We start from the raw sequence: 20841 nt of genomic DNA on the forward strand, positions 1-20841 counted from the left end.
TTTTTTTTTTTTTTTTGTTTTGTTTTGATTTATGCTTTGAGTAGGCTACATATTTTGACCAGTTTCACAATGTTTAAATTTATTTTTTCTTATTTTATTTATTACCATGCAGGGTTCTAGAAGTTCATTTTATGTGAATATACAAAGTACTTGCGATGCTTTCCTCATGCTATATGACCTTCTGCTGCAGGCCACTCCCATTCCCATCAGCTCCCATTGCTTTCCTGGAGTGTTTCACTTCTACTTTACCACCATTGTATGCATTTGAATTTATGTGACTACATAAAGTTAAATAAAGTTGCCACTACCATGAGTGCCTCCCTAGGTCATCTCAATCAGTATTCTTTTTTTTTTTTTTTTTTTTTTTGGTTTTTCATTTTAGTTTTTTTTTTGTTTTTTGAGACAGCGTTTCTCTGTATAGCCCTAACTGTCCTGGAGCTCACTTTGTAGACCAGGCTGGCCTCGAACTCAGAAATCTGCTTGCCTCGTCCTCCAGAGTGCTGGGAATAAAGGCGTGCGCCACCATGCCCAGCTTGAATCAGTATTCTTAAGGCTAGGCTTTTGGCATATATTTTTAACATTTTTATTTTAATGCAATACAGGGCTTGAAGAATGGTTGTAAAATATAAACTGTTGTTGCATCTGATTAGCATTGCAATGGAGGTTGTAGTCAGGCACATTTGAAAGACAAATAAATAAAAGAAATCCAGATTGGAAAAGAAAGAAAACAATTTTCATTTGACAGATGGTTTGAGTTTGTATATCCAAAATCCTAGCACACACACACACACACACACACACACACACACACATACAAACACACACCACTAGAACTAATTATTGGCTTCATCAGCTTGCAAGATATGTGGGCAATGTACAAGTGTCAATTTTATTTCTATATATTAGTTAGTGAACATCCTGAGAACAAAATTAGGAAAGCAATCCCATTTGCAGTCTCATAAGAAGATGAAATGTTCAGAAATAAACTTATAAAAACCAAAACAATGTGTGTAGTCTGAAAACGACAAAAAATGAGGATGAAAAAATTATGGAGGGTATAAATGAATAGAGAGACATCATATGGTTATGGCACCCAAGATGCTCTACAGAGTGAGTGCACTCCCTGCTGCATATTGCTAAAAGATATCAACAACAAATTTCATATGGAAATACGAGGAACCCTGAATAATCAGAATAATATCAGAGAATGAAGTTCAACACCAGGGAACTCACAAAGACAGTTTTCCTTCTGTTTTCTCTCTTGCCCATCTGCACTTTCTGTATTCACACACACACAAATGTTTCACTCTGAAGTATTTAAAAGTCAGTTAAATGACACAGAGCCTACTTTCTTTCAAATACTTCATTGTGAATTTTCTGATAATGAGAACATCGTATTTCACCTACATCAGACGGTTACCACAGGCCTGGTATGGATCCATAGACATTTAAGTAGTCTACTAATGTCATCATTTTATTTCATTTTTTACCTGCTGTGAGTGTGTGTGTGTGTGTGTGTGTGTGTATGTGGTTGTGGAGGCCCAAAGTAGATGTTCAGTATCTTCATTCTCCCTCCATCTTACTCACTGAGGCAACATCTCTTGTTGAACCTGAAGCTCAATGTTTGGTTAATCTAGCTAGCCGGCTTGCTGTGGGAATTCTCTTCTCTGCCTTCCGTGCATTGAAATTACAGGTGGACTGTAATGCCCACCTGTCAGTTTATGGAAGATTTGGGGATCCAAATTTGGCTTGTGCTTTACCTGTTGCACAATCTCCCCAGCACCTCATGTCCTTAAAGCAAAGAAAGGCCCAGCTTGTGAATTGCAATCAATTGCCATCGTTGCTTGGTGTCTTTTCAGTTTGGACAGTTTTTCGGGCTACACTGCTCCGATGACCTTCACGTTTGTTTGTTTTGTTTTTGTTTTTTTGTTTTTTGAAATTATTCTGTCTACATTATAGTTGTTCCCCCATTCAGTCCCCCAACGCACGGTTCCTAATCCCATTCCTCTTCCCCTTTGTCTTCAAGAGGGTGCTCCCCCTTCCCTGGGGCCTCAAGTCTCTCTAGGATTAAGCAAATCTTCTCCCACTGATGCCAGACCAGGAAAACCTCTGGTACATATGTGCCAAGGGCTTCGGACTAGCCCATGTATGCTCCTGGTTAGTAACTCAATCTCTGGGGACTTCCTGGGGTCAGGGTAGGTTGAGACTGCTGGTCTTCCTATGGTGTCACTTTGCATTTTGGCTTCTACAATCCTTCCCTTAAGTCAACCATAGCGGTCCCTGACTTCAGTCCAATGGTTGGGTGAAAGTGTCTGCTTCTGTCTCAGTCAGCTGCCCACTCCTGTGCTTCCTCATAGTCAGATTCAGGTTATGTACACTAGGCAGAATCGCCAACAAGGATGCTGTTGTCTCTGAGCATCCTGTCAAGAGGCACACAGGAACTTGCTATTGACTTTGTCAATGGCAAAGATGGCATTGTTGCCTTATTCTAAGCTATAATTTCATCCTTCTTAACTACTTGTTACCCATGACAAGGTATTTTGAGGCTATTTGGATATTCCATGACTCTAAATTTTGTTACAACTCTAATATGCACTTGATATTTTAAAGAAATTTCCAATTTTTAGAAATGCCCCAGTACAGGGGAATGCCAGGGCCAGGAAGCAGGATTGTGTGGAGTGGGGGGCAGGGCTGGGGGGGGGAAGGGTATAAGGGACTTTCGGGATAGCGTTTGAACTGTAAATGAAGAAAATGTCTAATTAAAAAAAAAGAAAGTCCAGGATTAAAAGCCCCATGATTAAACTGATTTAGTAAATGCATCCCTTCTGGATACAGAGAGACATTTAAACTGAAGGCTGAGGGACAAGTGAAAATCGCTTATTTTGTCAGAATTTAGTGAGATGGGACTTATATGTATGAAGTGACTACGATGACCTGGAGACGTCCAAGCTACTTAGGTATTAGCTGAGTCCAGCTGGCGAACACAGAATACAATGCAGGATTAGAGGCAGCAGGTACCTCTAGTTCAAAAGAACTCCTGAGTTCTATTCGAATCAATTATAGAAATGATGATCAGCTTTTAGGACTGGAAAGAAAATAGTCCTGCAATACCAGGGACATCAGCTTGAAAATGAGAAAGAGAGGCTAGTGTGGAGGTGGTGATAGGTGACAGCGATGAAGAGGGGGAGAGGCACGTGTGCTGAAGTGCACTTTAGCACTGATTTGGGAGAGTGTGTATAGCAGTAAGAGGAAGGGGTCAGACGCTGTGGGGAAAAGAGAAGGATGTCTTCACCGGATGATGGTGGGGGTCAGAAAAGGCGACATGGATGGAGGGTCAGAGGTGACATGGATGGATGACTTGAAGGCAGAGGTTGAAGAAGTATGTGTGCTGTGGGTAGAAGAGGCTAAGAACAAAGGGCTAGAACATCTGGGAAGAGCAACCGTGACCTGAGAAATGCAGGTGGCAGGCAAGTGGAGCAATGGGAGAGACCAAAGTCAGCTTCCAGCTGAGCTGAATCTATGCCAACTGCATTAGATGGTGTCCTGGCAGAAAGAAGAAATTCTAAAAGACCAACTTGCAACACCATGGGGGAAAATCATCTATGAAGGGTACATATGTATTAACGGTTAGCATGTAGAAACTGTCACCATAACTCAGTGCTTAGAGCACATGCCATGCACCCCCACCATAAACTGTGTCAGCTCTAACTGGGGTTCCTTCTCTTGTAAACCTTCAGTGAGGAAGGTTAAAAGGAGGAAAAGATCATCCCTACTCAGAAGAGAAGAAAAACAAACCTGTAGGCAGAGACTGAGGACAGAAGAGATGGGGCAAGGAGCTTGCACTGAGCTGAATGAAGATAAATGGGCAGTGAGTCCTGGAGAATGCATCCTTTCTCTGGTACACTTGCCTCTCCATCAGTGCCCAGCCAAGGCCTGTCATGCAGGAGTGGCACTTTTGTGCGTCTGCAGGCTCTGCTCCTGTTGCCATAGTGATGGGGCCATAAGTCATGTCTGCTGCTGCTGTACAGAGGCGTTGTGATTTATGCAAGCCCGGCTGGGATTGTAAACTTTTTTTTTTTTTTTTTAATGTTCAAAATCCATCACAGCCAAGGAGGGTAGAGAGTTTCAGCCTCATTTTAAAGGGGGTAGGAGGGGGTGTTGTTAGACCTTGATTTTCTCCCTGGTAGTGATGTTTCCACATGGACCAATGGAGCCTGCATGTGCAGAGCTTCCTTTTGACTGTAGCTATGGGAGTTTGAAAGCCTTGGGCCAGATGCTCAACCCTAAAGCCAGGCTGCTGCTGCTCTCTTCAAACAAAGCCCTTCCTCTTTCTAAGCTGCCTTCAAGCACCCCTGCCATCTTCCTTATGCTTATATTTGTGGCTAACAATTTACTCTGGGTTTGTAATGCAAAGCATGTAAGAGAAAAAGAAGAGCCAGCAGTGGTGGCGCACACCTTTAATCCCAGCACTTGGGAGGCAAAGGCAGGCAGATTTCTGAGTTTGAGACCAGCTTGGTCTAGAGAGTGAGTTCCAGGACAACCAGGGCTATACAGAGAAACCCAGTCTTGAAAAACAAAAAAGAAAAAAAAAAAAAAAGACCTTTCCTCAATTTTTCATCTGTTCAATGGGGAGAGTATACCTTCATAGAATGCAGGGCTTTTTAACACTGACATCGTTGACATTTGAAGTTGGGTTTCTGTGAGGTTTTTGTCTGCATGTTTTTCTTGGAGGATGAATGTGCTTTGCATTCTGAGGTATCTAGGGGCATGCCTGTCTCATATCCGCTAGGGTACAAGAGCACCCAGTATGGTGTGAATGAAAGCGATGTTTCCAGAAGTTAAGACATGTCCCTAGAGATGTGTTTGAAACCATCCCTTCTCATCTCTCTTACAGGTGAAGTGAGGATTCTCTTCTTGACCTATGATATTTTCAGCTTTTATGTTGCTCTTTCAGAGGATCGGGGCTCAGTTCCCAGTACCCATATGGTGGCTCGCAACCATCTGTGTGTCTAGTTTCAAGAGATCCTAAGTTTTTTGATCTCTGTAAGCAATAGGCGCACACATGATGCACACATACATGCAGACAAAAACTCTCACAGAAACAGAATGCACCACCATAAGAAAGCCTAAAAAATATATGAAAGAAGCTAAAAAAAAATATTCTGGCAGCAAGATTTTAACCATGTGTGGATGCAACAAGCAGGGAGGTAAGGCCCAGGCCAAGCAGAAGACTGCTTCCTGGCTGGCTTGCAGTTCCCCATCATCCGTGTGCTCACGGACAAACATACGTTTGTCCGTGGTCATGTCTGTGCGATATGTGGGGCCGTGCATATCCCAGGGTGTTTCCCATCATGCTTTACAGATATCGCCTTCCCCTGTTGGATAAACACCACCATCAGTGAGTCAGTCAAGCATCCCATCAGCAGATTCCCAAGGTGAAAGCAAATTCAGGGTCCAGATCTTCTCAGGAAGCTCCATCTCAATGCAGTGAACATCATCTTTCAGTACTCAGTGGGCATGGCAGCAGTGCTGTGGAAATGTCCTGAGGGCTGCCATCAGCAAAATGTATACTATGGGGACATGGATTCTGCTAAAGGAACACTGAAGCAGGGACTGAATGGAATGCTTGGCATGGTGCAGTAGGTCTTTCTCGGAAGGCCTTTTATACTCCTACCCAAACTATCCTCTTCTGCTTTCTTTCTGGCCATTTTAACATTATAAAAAATTTGCAGAACATATAATTACTATCTTAATTTTTAAATATAAAGTTCAGGGGCATCAAGTGTGGATTGTGCAACTAGCACTGCCATTCTTCACTAGAAGGTTCTTCATCTCACGAAGTGAAATGGGTTTTGTTTGTTTGTTTGTTTGTTTCTGTTCAATACACAGAACACAGACAGTAACTTCCTATTCCCCTTTCTCCCCAGCCCTTAGCCATGATGATTATTATCTGTTTCTACAATTTTGCATTTGAGTTCTTCATATAAGTAAAATCTATGTCATTCGTGCATTTGCAACCATTTATTTTAATTAGTATAATGTCCCTAGGCTCATTGATATTACAGAACACATCACAATGTCCTTCATTTTTCAGGGAGAATAATATTCCATTATATTTTTATATTACATTCCACTTATCAATGTATAGACTGACAAACACTTAAGATGCTTCCATATTTAACTATTGAAAATAAGTGTTATGAATCCCTTTCCAAATCACCTTTGAGGTGTACTTCCACTCTTCAGTCATGATGTATGATACACACAAAGACTCAGAACACAAAGTATGTAAATAAAACCTCCCGCTGAAAAGGGTCCATGACTTGCCTAATGAGGGCTCCATCACCGGGATCAGATTTAGGTCAAATAGTCACAACATAGCAATGATAATGGCTAGTGGTTCACGTAAAACATTGTCCAGAATCTCACTTGATTCCTAACCAGAGTCCTATAGCTATTTGCATTTTGCAAGTATAGAATGAGAGGCAGAAAGATAAAGGAAATATATTCATTGTGTCTAGATAGTGTGTGGCAGAGCTGGGGAACCAGCATGTTAGATGCTAAGGAGTGAGCTCTGTCTCCACATAGACTGAAATGGCTAGATTGCCCTGCTGATCTGGACTATGGAGAATATGGGTCAAAAACCATAGACACACATACACACTCCTGTTCACTATTCACAGTACTGAAGGAAAAGCTGCATTGCCATATCCTTTATTTTACTACCCTCTGGTGCCTTTTTTTTTTTTTTTTTTTTAACCTTCTGCCCTTTCTAGATGACATTGGCGAACCACTCACCTGTAGTGATACCAGCACTGGAATATTCAAGCAGGCTGTTCTGTAAATGATGCTACATATCCATAAGGACACAAAGACTGCTGAAAATTGGGATGTATAGAATGTGGAGTTCATCAGCTGGTGAGGAAGTGAAGAAAGGCCAGCTCCAACTTGGACCCCCCTCTACTCGTGTGTGAACTTTGAAAGAGACCCCTGGGAATTACGTTCCATTTTAATTTGCATAGCCTGTGAATCTTGAAGGACTAGGTGCCATTGCTTGAAGTGCGTCTCAACAAATAAAGGCACCAAACCTGTTTCTGGTGAATTAGTATTGGGGAGGCCAGAGTATGTGGAATTGACTTCCAAAGATTCTTGACATTCAATAACATATCAACACCAATGGGAAAGCTGCTGACTGGAACATTTGCATAATCACTTCAATTATAGGAATAAAGTTTCTCAAACTTTTCAGACTAAGGATTTTTTTTTCCTCATTTTTATTTTATTCCATATCTTTGAATCCACTTGCCCCAAAGTGCCACTGTTACATGAAATCACTTGAGCAAATGTAGCTTGCTGCACTACAGCAGAGTACACACTGTGAAGCAGGTTATTTATATACAGAGGTGATAGTAGGGGATAGCACAGGAGTATCTACAGAAAAATATTTGTTGATAACATAAAAATATCTTCTCAGTATCAAAATAACAAAATCAAACTAGAGTCGTCTAATGTTCTGGAGCCTTTCTCTGAACTGCTTATGGTGTTTTTGAATGGTTAAGATTCAATCTGTGACCTACAGGATCACACAGATCACCAGGTGGGATTAGAGTGGGGTCCTTTTACACAATTCAGTGCACTCTGATCACCCTTTTCTAATTGAGGACCAGATACTCTGGAAAGGTTAACAAAGCAACCACGGATATGACAATAGATGCAAGGAGGACAAATTCATCAAAACCTTCTCAAAAGTGACCCTGCTACTAAACTAGCGGATGAGGAAGAATACACCATGGGCAAAGGAGAAAAGTGTGAGTGTCATGCCCAGGGCATGCCCTGGAGAAGGCAAGGGTTTAGGAGATTGCTTGTCATTTTGAGAAAACAAAAGGAGGGAATACGGGAAGTGATGAGATAAGCAAAACGATGGCCTCCCAGCTTTAGGTTGAGAAATGTGTGTCATCTTACATAGTTTATAGTTTTATTCTGAAGCATTCAGATTTGAGGGCAGTGGACTTGGGTCTAGGCAGAGAACAGCAATGGTTCAGACTACAACATTTGCATGTGATTTGGCTGTGGGTAGAAGAGGCTTTGAAAGAAAGGATGCTACTTGGGAAAATGTAATGTCAGTGTAAGTATTTGGAATCCAGGAGTAGATGGATCTCATGAGCACTTCCCTAGATTCGCCCTCAGCTCAACCTTCCCCTTACCTGGACCTCAAAGTGATGGGTTACCTCATTGAGCCTTTAAATCTAGTTTTCCATTGTGTTTACTTCTCCTACTGAGAGAGGCAGAACTTCTCAGAACCTTTCAATGAGAGGTCACACAATGAGTTGGCTGTATCCTGGACTGATTGCCAGAGTCTCAGAGAATTATCATTCTGTGTTCTAGAAACATGGCCCTCATCTTGGTTCTCTGATACCTGTAGCTGACTCAGTCATAGATTTAGTCACAACGTGCTGTATATCCTTTGTTGTTTCTTTAGAACTTTCTCAAAACTTTGGGGGAAAATGCTTCCAAATTGAGTGCGCCATCCCTTTGTTCCTGGGTCTGTCCTTGATATTGCTCTCTCTCTCTCTCTCTCTCTCTCTCTCTCTCTCTCTCTCTCTCTCTCTCTCTCTCTCTCTCTTTCTGTGTGTGTGTGTATGTTTGTTTGCCTCTCTGTGTGTATAGCCTTCCCTCTGTCCCCCCTCACTCCTGATGTGTGTGTGTGTGTGTGTGTGTGTGTGTGTGCGCGTGCGCATGTATCTTGTGGGCAGAAGTTCTGTAACTTACACCGAAGGATATGATACATTGAAGGAAAGGTATCATTCCACTCAGTCTCATGGGATTTAGATGAAAAAAAAAAATACTTGTTCACTTTAATTTTTTGGTCATTTCTGCTCCAGAGTTGTGATTTGCCTAACTGAAAATGTTGCCTATGAAGAGTAGTTCAAGAGAAGGTATAGAAAATTCTGTGAAACCAATATACAACACACAGCAGAGGTTAGGATGTAAGTACAGTGAAGAGCGTGTCCTATCAACTTAGGAGCATCTGTCTGAGGTGAGCTGGATGCGGGAATGTGTCTCTGTCTTCTGTGAGTTTGTGACTGTTTACACATACCTTTGAACTCTGCAACAATGGTTGAGACTCCTTTCATGCAGGTAATTTATATCCTAGGATTCATTTTTAATGGATGATGATTATGTCAGACCGAATCCTGGAGGCACTTACACATGAGGATTCAACTCTGCTACAAGCCAGAAATTTATCTCAGCAAATATACTAGCACCAAGAACAGATTTGGGCTGAATGTGACCCCTGAGATAGCAGATCAATAGAAAAGCATTGAATAAGGGAATTCTATTGTCAATTCATCTTTAACGTCTCCATCTCTCTGGCTGTCCTTTCATTGTGTCTGAGTAACCAATAATCCTTCTTCATTTAACAAGGGAAAAACATCATAAACTCATGCTATAGAAAATTAGAAGCACTCACTTCAGTCTTAGAAATCTTCCCACCATAAACTTTTGAGGCAGTGCTGACTTATTTATCTCAGTTGGCATGAGGGAAGTCTGATCTGTACTATCTCTGATTTAGTCCATCCTATAAGATAGACTGATAAGAAGAAAACGAGGGAGAGAGTGGGAGACATGTGATGGAGCATCAGTCTCTTTGATCCTTCCTTTGCCAGTGTCTGTACTATGTGGAAGTTTCACCTCATGACGAATGATTAAGCCAAGGGTAGTCTAACACATGTCAGACCAATAACACACCTTCTCTGGAATTCTACAAAACTTATCTCATGCCAGAAAAGCATTACTCCTTTGTAGCAAGAAGCATATATATTTAATGACACATGATTATTACTACTACTCCCTTGCAAAATGGAAGGAAGTAGAGAATGGGAAGGAGTGAGTTGCATAGCAGGAGAGAATAAAGCCATCATAATAGAAAAATGAAGAAAGACAGAATCTTATTATGTAACCCATCAATCTTTACCTCATCTTCCTTGCAAGCTTAACTCTCATCTTTCCCAGGATAGTGTTCCAATGTAAGTCTCATTGAGTCATTCAAACCAAGTTCTTTTTCCCTGAAACTAAAATCACTCTGAGTTATACCAAGCAGAAAAATGCTCTGCATGGGGGGGTAGGTCCTACAGCATGATGGATTGATTGAGCAGAGGTCACAAGTCTACATTCCATTTCCAATGCATTCCCTCCATCTATTCTACATAAGTCCTTAGGATATCAACTTACTTATCAGTCAAATACGAGATTAAAAATAGGGTTACAAGCCAGGTATGGTGGCACACGCCTTGAATCCCAGCACTTGGGAGGCAGAGACAGGTGGATTTCTGAGTTTGAGGCCAGCCTGGTCTACAAAGTGAGTTCCAGGATAGCCAGGGCTATTCAGAGAAACCCTGTCTAGACCCCTCCACAAACTCTGGCTTATGAAACAAAACAGAAACATCAGCGCCCCCCCCCCCCCCCAAAAATAGGGTTACAGCTTGGAGAGATGGTACAATGATTAAACTACTTACCATGCGAGGAAGACGACCTGAGTTAGATACCTAATGCCCACATAAAACAGACACAGCAACAAGAACCACATGCAGCCGCACATGCTTGAAGCCCCAACGCTGGCGAAACTGAGACAGGAGGATACCTGTAGCTCATTCATCAGCCAGGATGAATTTTTGAGCTACAGGTTCAATAAGATGCTCTTTCCCAAAAAATAAGATGGGAAGTAACTAAGGAAAGCTTTTGACATTGACCACTGTTCCCACATATCCATCCACAGACAATAATGTCTCATAGGCTTAGCAATAGGCAGTGGCCCTAGGCTTCCCTCAATCCTCACTCCCAGCCCAGTGTACCTGCCCAGTGTACGGACTTTCATGTCTGTCTCTCCTTGTAGTCTGAAGATGTGGAGACTTGCCGCAGCCTCGCAAGTCCCATTTGAAAAGTATTTAACTTCTAATGCAGATATAACAAGTCATTTCTCAGTTTCACTGTAACTGCAAAGCCGTCTATAATTCAACATCAAATATTTATTATTACATTTATTAAAATTTTAATAATTTAGCACCTCCTGTATGTAAGATGGAAGCTTAGCTAACTGGTTCCCCTTTATCCAACCTGGGTCACTTCAATATTTATATTCTAAAGTCTCCATTTGAGTTCCATTTAGCAGAGGCTGTGTCTTGAGTCCTCCACCTGGGCTGCCCATTGGTGCATGGTACAGCTTCCCCTGTGGCAAAGACTAACAGAAATCCCATGCTGCGGAGTGTTTGAAGAGATTTACAGAGCCTGGATGGAAACTCATCCTAATAGACTTCACTTTTATTATGCTCGCTAAACTAAAATGGGAAAAATATATGTGTCTCCAGGCTCACTGGCTGAATGACAGGCAGTGGAAAAGGAGGGGGAGAAAGACAAGAATCTCTCCATTGGTAGCAAGTGTGGTGGCCTATACATAGACTTTTATTAGATGATTTTTTTTTTTTCATCCAAAACAAAGGAGGAATCTGGCGATGGTGGTCCAGGGCAAGTCCAGATCCTACAATCTATGAACCAAGTTGACTGTCAAAGGGACTTCTAATTTACTTACACTCTCCTTTCCCCATTTATAATTTATTTTGCATTTTCATGCCTTCAGTTAGAGGAACAACGCAAGGAATTGAGTTTGGCCCTTCAGTACAAAAATCAAAAACAAAACCACAACCAAAAAAACAGAAACCCAGCCCAAACCTAACTGAAACAAAACAAAAAAGGCAGCCATCAGGCAGCCTGGAGAGTTCAGAATCATGGTGCCCAGTCCCTGTCTAGTCAGTTTACCCTACTCAGGGAGTACGAGGCCACTGAAAGACTGTCTCAGAAACAGTGCAATGGCTTCTAAGGAACTGTACTTTATGTTGTTCTGTACTCTACACACACACACACACACACACACACACACACACACACACAAATATGTGCATTGCCACACATGTGTCCCTGCACATAAACAAACATGCATGCCTTAAAACATAAAAACTGAAATAAAACAAAAACAAAAACTAAAACTAAAAAAGAATACTTGCCCACAATAACCAAATGGTCAGTAAAGACAAAGATGGAAAGCCAGTAACCATGTCCCCCTCTCTTACTGAGACTTTCCTATACATCCACAGCAGCCAGCACGAAGCGTTAGATTAACAGTCACAGTTCAAATACTGACTTACTACTCAAATAATATTGTGCACAGAATTTAATTTATTGGTTTCCCCATCTGGAAATAAACAGCAACTATTTACTAGTTGGAAGGAGTCAGAAATCATACTTGCAGAGGGTCTAGCCAGATCCAGACACAGATGACACAATGACCAGACACAGCTTGTCATTTCCATTTGCAAGTATGCAATTAAGATGTAGTTTGTGTCTCAGCAATATCCCAAGTTATGACTGTGATTGTTATTCCCACTTATGAATAAGAAACAGAGGCTAACAAGGCTTTAGTAACTTGGCTGAGGTTAGCTAGTGAGTGGTAGAGCTGGAAATTGAGCTCATGCAGTTTTCAGGAGGGTATGTTCTACTCACTTTGCACAATACTCTAAACTTGGGGTTGTAAACTCATTGCTGGAGAACTGATAATGGAGGGATGAATGGTGGGAGGAGTTTGACAGCTTGAGTTTTTCTTTTTTTATGGGTCAAGAACATACATATATACACAGACAGAAAGATGAATATTCCTCTCACTCACTGAACACCAATTACACATCTTGTGTTATACAAGCCCCTCAATATACCCAGCTTCTACCTCTGGGGTTTTTCAGAATAGGAAACTGACTTGATCCAAGCTATGCCTTCAGAACTCACAACCAGCTTGTATTTAACTCCAAAATCTATGCCCTACTCATCATTTCTTACCTTGCTATTCTTTACAGCTTTTGAACGAGCACATTGTCTACCACACAGGCAAGCATCCAGCATGTGTATGCTTAAGATTTCCCCTTAGCATGTGTGGCTCACATTTACAGAACATAGTGATTAAAGGCACTGCCTTTAGTCTATGTGGTCTATAGCTTGGAAAAGAGAGAGTTGGGAGAAAATAGCATGAGTGTTTTGTCTCTATTATTCTCCCAGAATCTTTCTCATGCATCCTTTTCTGCTCCACTGCAGTCGGATTGAAACGAAAGCCCCAGCCTCAGACCCTTTGTTCATGGGTAAGAAACTTGTGGTGTTTTCTTGCCCCATATCCTACACTTGGCATGTACTGAATTTTCCCTGGGGACCACACTACTTGTAATCACAATGAAAGTTCTCTAACATTTTGGCTTAGAGAGTGAAGTTGTCATTCAGGACAAGGTGGGTAAAGTAGCTTGCCCCTGCAAGCATTGATCTGAAACAGTGACTACAGTCTTGTGATTGGTCAGAAGCATAAATGCCTACCGACAAGGAACATGGGCTTAAAGGGTTCAGGTTTGAGGATTTGAATCCCAATTTTGACATTTACTGGCTGTGGCCTTGGGCAAGTGACATGACTTATCTGAACTACACGGGCTGTTATAAGTAGTACATTGTCAATCATATTGAACCATGGGAAAATATATATCTCTTTACTCTAGCAAAGTGTCTCAGGTTATAAAACTGGATTTTAGCACAATAGTATGCATGAGAAGGCAGCCCAGATTAAGAACAGAAGGGAAAGATGAAAAGAGATAGAACTAATGCATCCTTGCAATATTTGGAAATATATTAACCTACTATACCAGGAGGTGGGGCTACTCTAGAGTGGCCAAGCCCTCATATATTTTATTTTCCAGTTGAGCAGAGAAATTCTGCTCTGATTCATTTCCTAGTACACTTGGATTCAAACTTCAGTGAGTGAGTTATTAAAAAAAACTGCTCCATTAGAATGGTGGACCGATCTTCAAAGTACCTAATTCAGTAGGTAGAATCTGTTTTCTGTGTTTGCGATAGAAAAAAAATCACACAAACTGGGTGGCTTGACTGATAAAGGGAATTTCTGGTCTGAAATCAAGGTCAGCCATCTTGTGGAGACCATGTGTATGTGTGTGTGTGTGTGTGTGTGTGTGTGTGTGCGTGGTCTTGATTTTATGTTCACTACCTTCTGCTGGCTATTGGCTTTCTTGGCTCATGACTGTAACACATTAACATTTTACTCTTTCACACTGTCTCTTCTATATGTGTCAAATGCCCTTTGCTTCTCTCTTATAAAAGCATTTGCTGTGATGTTCTCACCCATACCTATAAGCCAGGAAATCCAGGATATGTTAAAGGATCTTAATAACATCTATAAAAAACCTTTTTAGATATAAAATACAAATAGCATTTACAAGTTTTAGACATTAGGGCCTCATACCTTTTGGTACCACTGTCAATCTATCGTACATAACTGTGAGACTCTGTGTTTCTAACAGGTTTCCAGGAAATCTTAGACCAGTGAGTGACCAATTGACATCTTGAATATTTAACTCAGAGATTTACATGTTTGTAAAAACCACCTTTTAACCTCTAGATGTGTCTTGACCATATCTAGCATTGTGTTTTCTTTCTATCTGGAAATTCCCCTTCTTTTTGAATATCACAAGTTACATTTTTGTTTGTGGCTTTTGTCTCATCTAATACATTGAAATTCTTGCTGTATGTTTTGTATTTCACTAGACAGCCCTCTAAATAATAAGTGTTCAATAAATCCTCAGGGCATGGAATTGAAGGGCAAAAGCACAAGAAGGAATTGTTAATTCTGTTCAGAAAGAACTCACCGTGAAAACGTCACCAAGTGTGCGACGTTAGCTTGCATCCTGATGTCCCATTGTTCTCTCAACATTGTTCAGGAATTAACAGCACTTCACAATTTCATTTTCATTGATTGAGATCATAGAAAAATCACTGAGGAGCTCCAAATGCTGGGCTTTGTGGATGATTATTATTCTCACTACAATAGCTATTCTCACATTTCTCTTATAAGAAGATCCAGCTCCAGGCGAAGTTGTGAAGAAGGCCCAGTGTGCAGTAAGAAGCATTATTTGCCATGCTTCCCTCTCCACAAGGAACTTTTATTTTCTTTCTCAAGTCAGTCTCTTGTTCCACACTCCTTGCTAAGCCACGAGACTTCTGAAAGCAGGGGTAAGCCTTCTTCATGTCTGTAACACTAGGGTGCCTGGCACCGTGCCTGGCACACAAGAGGCACCAGGTACAAGCTGTTCTCATTCTTCAAAGAACAGAAAAGAATTCATATGAAATTTAACTACCCCACCTTTGTCTCGAGTGCTGAAATTCTCATTGTCAGCAGCATAGTGCTGGAGTAGGCTAAAGAACAGGAGGCCTCCAGAAAAGGATTCTCTTCATTTACCCTTTTACCCCTCTGACTTAAAATCTTTCCCTTCCCCCTTAGATTTTGCCCAGCCAGGCCTTTGCTACAATTTCCACTTAATAGCCAACATTCTTTTTATCTTCTGAAAACAACTTGTTTTTTTCCTTTTCACCTCTCAAAGCATCCTGATTATCCACACATGATTTTTTTTTTTATTTATTTAATAGAGATGCCCATGTCCATAAAGCCACAGGCCTGGCAAACCATAGGAGACTGCACATACTCATTTAAATTCTTCCCTAAATCTTGTGACACAAAGATTAGTGCAAGCACTCAATCCCAAGACTCTGCTGATTTAAAAACGCATCAATTGGATGCGCCCTTTTTGCAAGGGAAAGAGAAAAGAATTAAAAAGTAAAAGAGGAGAAAATCCATTATGCTACCATCAGAGGCATGATAATTATTGTCTCTAGAGAGCTAATCATTGTCAAGTTCAGCACTTTATTAGACTATTTAATCTTCTCTCTTTATTGTGCATTATAAGAACAAAACAGTAAAAACAAACAGAAAACAGAACAATTGCAAAGCAAAGCTTCTCCTGTCTTCGATGTCCTCAAGGGTAAATAGAACCACAGGAAATCTAGAATGCAAGAGGGTGATGGAATGAAATTGCAAACTGGGCTGGTTCAGCTGGCCTCCCAGGTTGGTAACTTTAAACATTGAACTTTATGTTTAATCAAAATAAAAAGATTCTCGCAGCAATGTGTCCTTTGAAGGATATTTGGGGAAAATGTCTATAAAAGCACGGCTATGAGGAAAATGTCAAACTTCATCAGCACAAGCCCTCCAACCTGCCCTCAGGCATTAACCTTCCATTACCCAAAGTAATACAAGGGCTTTTTACAAATCAGTAAACCTAATAGTATAAACCATTATTAAAAACATGTATATTCTTTTAGGTCTGGATTCTGTGTTTCAGTACTATTACACACACACACACACACACACACACACACACAGACACACAAGTTTCTGTTATATAAATACTTAGTGGTGAAGTCAATAATTAGGCATCTGTACATCCAACATGAGTAGATATTGTTTGACAGATTTCTACAGTGGTCAAGCTAATTTACATTCCTGTGAAAAGTATTTAGAACGCTTAGTTTTTATACTTAGTATTTAGCATTTTTTTTGCTCACCATGTATTGGTAATATTAACTATAGTAAATTCAGCAACCACAGTGGGTCACAGCTGTTGTAGATATGGTTGTGAAAGGTCTCATACTTGCCACTCAAATTTATCACAGGGTTGGAATTCCAGCTCAAACTTGCAATGCACCATCAAGTCACTCCTGGAATCTTACTGTAATGTGCAGTTCTGTCTCTCCCATGCTTCAATCGCCACAGTCTTCATTCTAATCTCTTTGCTGTGATTCCATGTCACTGATATTGGCTATCTATAATTATCATCTATTATTTATTAATTTCTAACATATTATCTGACTGGAACTTATTAATTCTTTAAATGCTAATGATATGCTTGCCTGGGCAATGCTATGTTAAACAAGGCTTATTAATGTAGCTTGGAAAACTCCACTAAGTTAGTACAAATCATTTCACATGGAAAAACTGTAACCTTTGTCTGCTCTTGCTGATTAAAGACTAAAACTGGGCTTCATCACTTCCAAAGAAGAACACAATCTAGGCCTTAAGTTCATGTTTTGTCTGCCTGCTTAATGTTTATAAATAGAATGTAAATAACAGCCTAGCTACATTAGATGATGATATAAAGATAAAATATAGTTGCATGGGTAAAGGATTATGTGCACAGGTTACCATCACTGGGTATGAGCTATTATTAAAATTGATGGGAAAGGCATGCTATCTTAATTTTACAAAGACCTGGAAGCATAGAAAATAAGAATTGGTTGCATCATATTGCTTAAACATGGTGAAAATTGGCTGCTCACCCACAGCAACACTTAACACGTGGATCTTCATTAAAAACCCGAGAACAATGTCAACCATGTAGAACTTTGTGGAAAACAAGCAGAGTGTCTTTCACAAGGTTTCAACTGAGATCATTAGAGTTCCTCGAGAGTGGTTCTATTTGATGCACCTTGTTCTAGCTTTGCAATATGCAATGCCCAGAGTCTTTAACAAGCTTTCCTCAAATGTTAGCTATTTCAGTTCTATATTTAGACAAGTGAAAATAATGGAATCCACAATGAATCAGTTTTTATGTTTGAAAATATTTTTGTTCTTTAGTTTTTAATAACTTGCTTCTGCATTTTATAAATGCTATTCATTTATTACCTTAATTAGTTTTTTAAAGTTTCTTTAAAATTTTTAATTATGTGTACATATGTGTTGGCACGTGCACACGAGTTCAGGCGCCTACAAAGACCCTAGAGGATGTTGAATTCCTCTGAATTTGTAGTTCCAGAGAGCTATCTGTAAATCACATAATGTGGGTGCTTGCAATTGAACTTGTGTCCCCTGGAAGAATAGAAAACATTTTTAACTGCTGAGCCATCTCTTCAGCCCCAATATTATATCATTTTTTTTAAAGACCATTGTTCTAAAAACTGCATACCCTTCAAAAGCATGTTAGTCTCATCCTTACATGTGAAATGTAGCAGATACTGAGTGTTACCTCTCAAGGATTTCTTGGAAGACAACAAAAACATGTTCACTACAGTTTAATTCAGAGTAAACCTGTGTCAATTGTTGAGTGATAGGATCATAGTCACAGGTAGTCATCAGTGCCAGGTTTTAATTTTAGTTAACAAACCAGTAAGCCGTAAGCAAGCTGCTTTTATAGTTAAGACTAGAGTTCATTTATGGTTACGTCATAATTTCTACAAGGTTTCCTTTACTCAAATTGGAGACAGAGAAATAAGTCTACACCAGAAAAATCCAGACTTGTACTAGGATCAGATCTAAGACCCCTGACTTAATGAAATCAATAAACATTTAGTAGATGTCCAATATGTACTATGAACTGGGGATTACAAAGCTAAGGAAGTTCTTTTCTTTGACCTTGAGAAATGCACCACATAATGGAACAGTATAATGTATAAGCCACTAACTATAAGAAAGGAAAGGAAGTTGGCAAGGAAGTTGTTTGCAAGGTATAAGACACAAAAGGAGCAATGCAGTCACATCCATTTCATCAACGAAGATCAAAGGGTTTGACAGATTGGGTGTTCAGATCCTGTGGATTTTCCAGAATGCCATCCTCACAATGGAAAACAGCCCATTCTAAACTTTCAAGACTCTCCAACATACTGTTAATTAATGGTGATTTTATAATAAGTTCATCCATGATAAATCCCACTTTGTGTGTGTGTGAATCCAATCCCATAAGGAGAACCATGGTGGTAGAATACAAGCCAGTGCTGAGCAACAATGGAAGGTGCTTCTAGAATTTAAGAACAGATGGATCTGACAACATTCTTTCATCTTCCAGCCCTCTATCAACATTACTGAACTCCATCAGAGTGCTCATGGTTCTGAAACAGAAGGAGTTCCTCAGCTACAAGAAGTCTTCTACACAGGATCTTAAAGATGACTTCCCTACCTGACATCCGCAGGGTCTTCTGTGACGAGCACATCAGTCTTGCAGCTGGCCAGGGGGTTGATGGACAGCTCCACCGGTGGAACCACAAAGCTTTTGCTGACCGGAAGCCAGAGGCCTTGGCCCAAGCTGAAAGTAGACCTGCAATGTAAGAGTTTCCATTGGGGAACTCCCCGAGAAGCAGAGAGTAAAAGAAAAAGGTGGGCCCCTTCCCTCCCTTATGGGGCATTTTCTCATCTTTCCACCCAACTTAAATTCTCTATGTTCCCCAAGGCACAATGTTAGCCAGATTTGCTCATATTCGGATGTTTGCTTCTTAAGTTTATGCATCATTCAGCCCTTACACTGTCTTGTGGAGCTTGTTATTTTTTTATGAGTAATGAGTGGACACTACGAAGACAGGGACTATTGCAGCTCTGCTTGCTTGCAGTGCTGACTCTCAGCAGGAGTTCCATAAAGAGTCAGAAGGAGCAGTCTGGCACAGAGGGTAAGAGTGTGGACTCTAAATCAATTCAAACCAACATTTCATTCCCTGGTACTGCAACTTAATTCACTGTGTGCCTTTATCTGGTTAAATATAGAAGTTTCACGCACAATTTCATAGAGGTGAAAAGCAGAGGTAATAAAAGGAGAGTTTGGGCTTGTAAAATATTTTTTATGTGGGTAGACTGAATAATCTGTAATGCCTTCTCTAGTTTAAGTACCTGTGTCTATAAGTCTAGAAACCAGACAAACAGGAATCAGATTCCCATAGCAACCGGGCCATAATACTGCATCAGTGCCAGTGAGAGTTCTTTTATGCTCAGTGAGACTCTGGATCAACATTCTAAGACTGCACAAACATACCTTCTGTGTACCCTTTATCCTTTCCCCTGTATCATATCCCAGAAAGACTGTCAACTCACCTGAGAATCTTTTCGGGGGCTTGCTCTCCTGTCACCAGATCATAGCCCCTCTCCAGTGTTGTATAAGGCCAAGGTCTGAGGAAATCACGCATGGAGAGAAAGGCAAGAAGACAAGGCATAGCATTAGTCTCAAGTAAGTAGCAGCCAAATGGTTCTACTGAAGCTAGACAATAATATTCCATAGAAATAACTGCTGGAGGTGACTGTCCACACTTTAAAGGACTGTCTTAGGCACTTTACAGAGGACTCAGCACTTCCATTGAGTTCACTCGACTATTTTTGAGTTCATGTTCAAAAACCCAATTCCTCCTCCGCTACCTTATTGATTATTTCCTGTTTCTGTGTATGAGCGAAGCATCAGTGCTTCATCTCTAGAAGCCTCATCAGTCATGTGACACTAGTACTCAAGTGTGATTCAGCAGCAGAAATAGACCTCACTCTTCACTGGAATGTATGCAGAGGTGTGTGTGTGTGTGTGTGTGTGTGTGTGTGTGTGTGTGCAGTGTGTACAGTGTGTTTTGATTTATATTTAAAATAATATTTTATTAATTATTGGAGAATCTCATATATAATGTATTTTGATAATATTCAACTCATCTAATTTCTACTCTTGCTCAACTACCCACCCAGCTTCACATTCTCTCTCTGCCTCCCTTTTGGCTAACCCAACATGTGTAATTTGTGTTGATCAAATACTTTTGGGAATGAGACCTACCGTGGAGAGAGACTGACCTATCAGAGGTCCTACCATTTAAGAAAACTATCAGAAGCTATAAACATGCTAATATCTCCTCAGTTATGGGTGGGACTTCATGTCCACTTTTCCCCATTCCATGATGCTATTTCGTCTTGCTTGACCTTGCTCAGGTCTTTTACATACTATCACAATTCTTGTGAGTTCATAGGAGAAGTCATTCTGTTGTTCTAGAAGATAGGAGTTGTTTGTATAATCTTATAATCTCTCTGGCTCTTATAATCTCTCTAGTCCCTCTTCCAGAGCCTTTGGGAAGAGGTTTAGTGAAGATGATCTCATTTAGGAATTCACACTATGCAGTTTC

General features: G+C 40.5%; 1 protein-coding gene across 3 annotated transcripts in view; it reads right to left on the bottom strand.

Moving 5' to 3' along the window:
- The window catches only part of Astn2 (astrotactin 2), a 958131-nt gene that overhangs the window by 496538 nt on the left and 440752 nt on the right, over positions 1 to 20841 (bottom strand). For 2 of the 3 annotated variants that reach the window (XM_021201332.2, XM_021201333.2), the window contains 2 exons: positions 19784 to 19858; positions 18882 to 19019 (listed from right to left, as the gene is read on the bottom strand). In XM_021201332.2, coding sequence (XP_021056991.1) covers positions 18882 to 19019; positions 19784 to 19858 — 213 coding nt within the window. The remainder of the gene's footprint in view (positions 1 to 18881; positions 19020 to 19783; positions 19859 to 20841) is intronic. The other variant, XM_029539608.1, reaches the window with a different exon arrangement.

This window comes from Mus pahari, chromosome 6 (assembly GCF_900095145.1).
Source record: "Mus pahari chromosome 6, PAHARI_EIJ_v1.1, whole genome shotgun sequence".
In the NCBI taxonomy this organism is placed as follows: domain Eukaryota; kingdom Metazoa; phylum Chordata; class Mammalia; order Rodentia; family Muridae; genus Mus; species Mus pahari.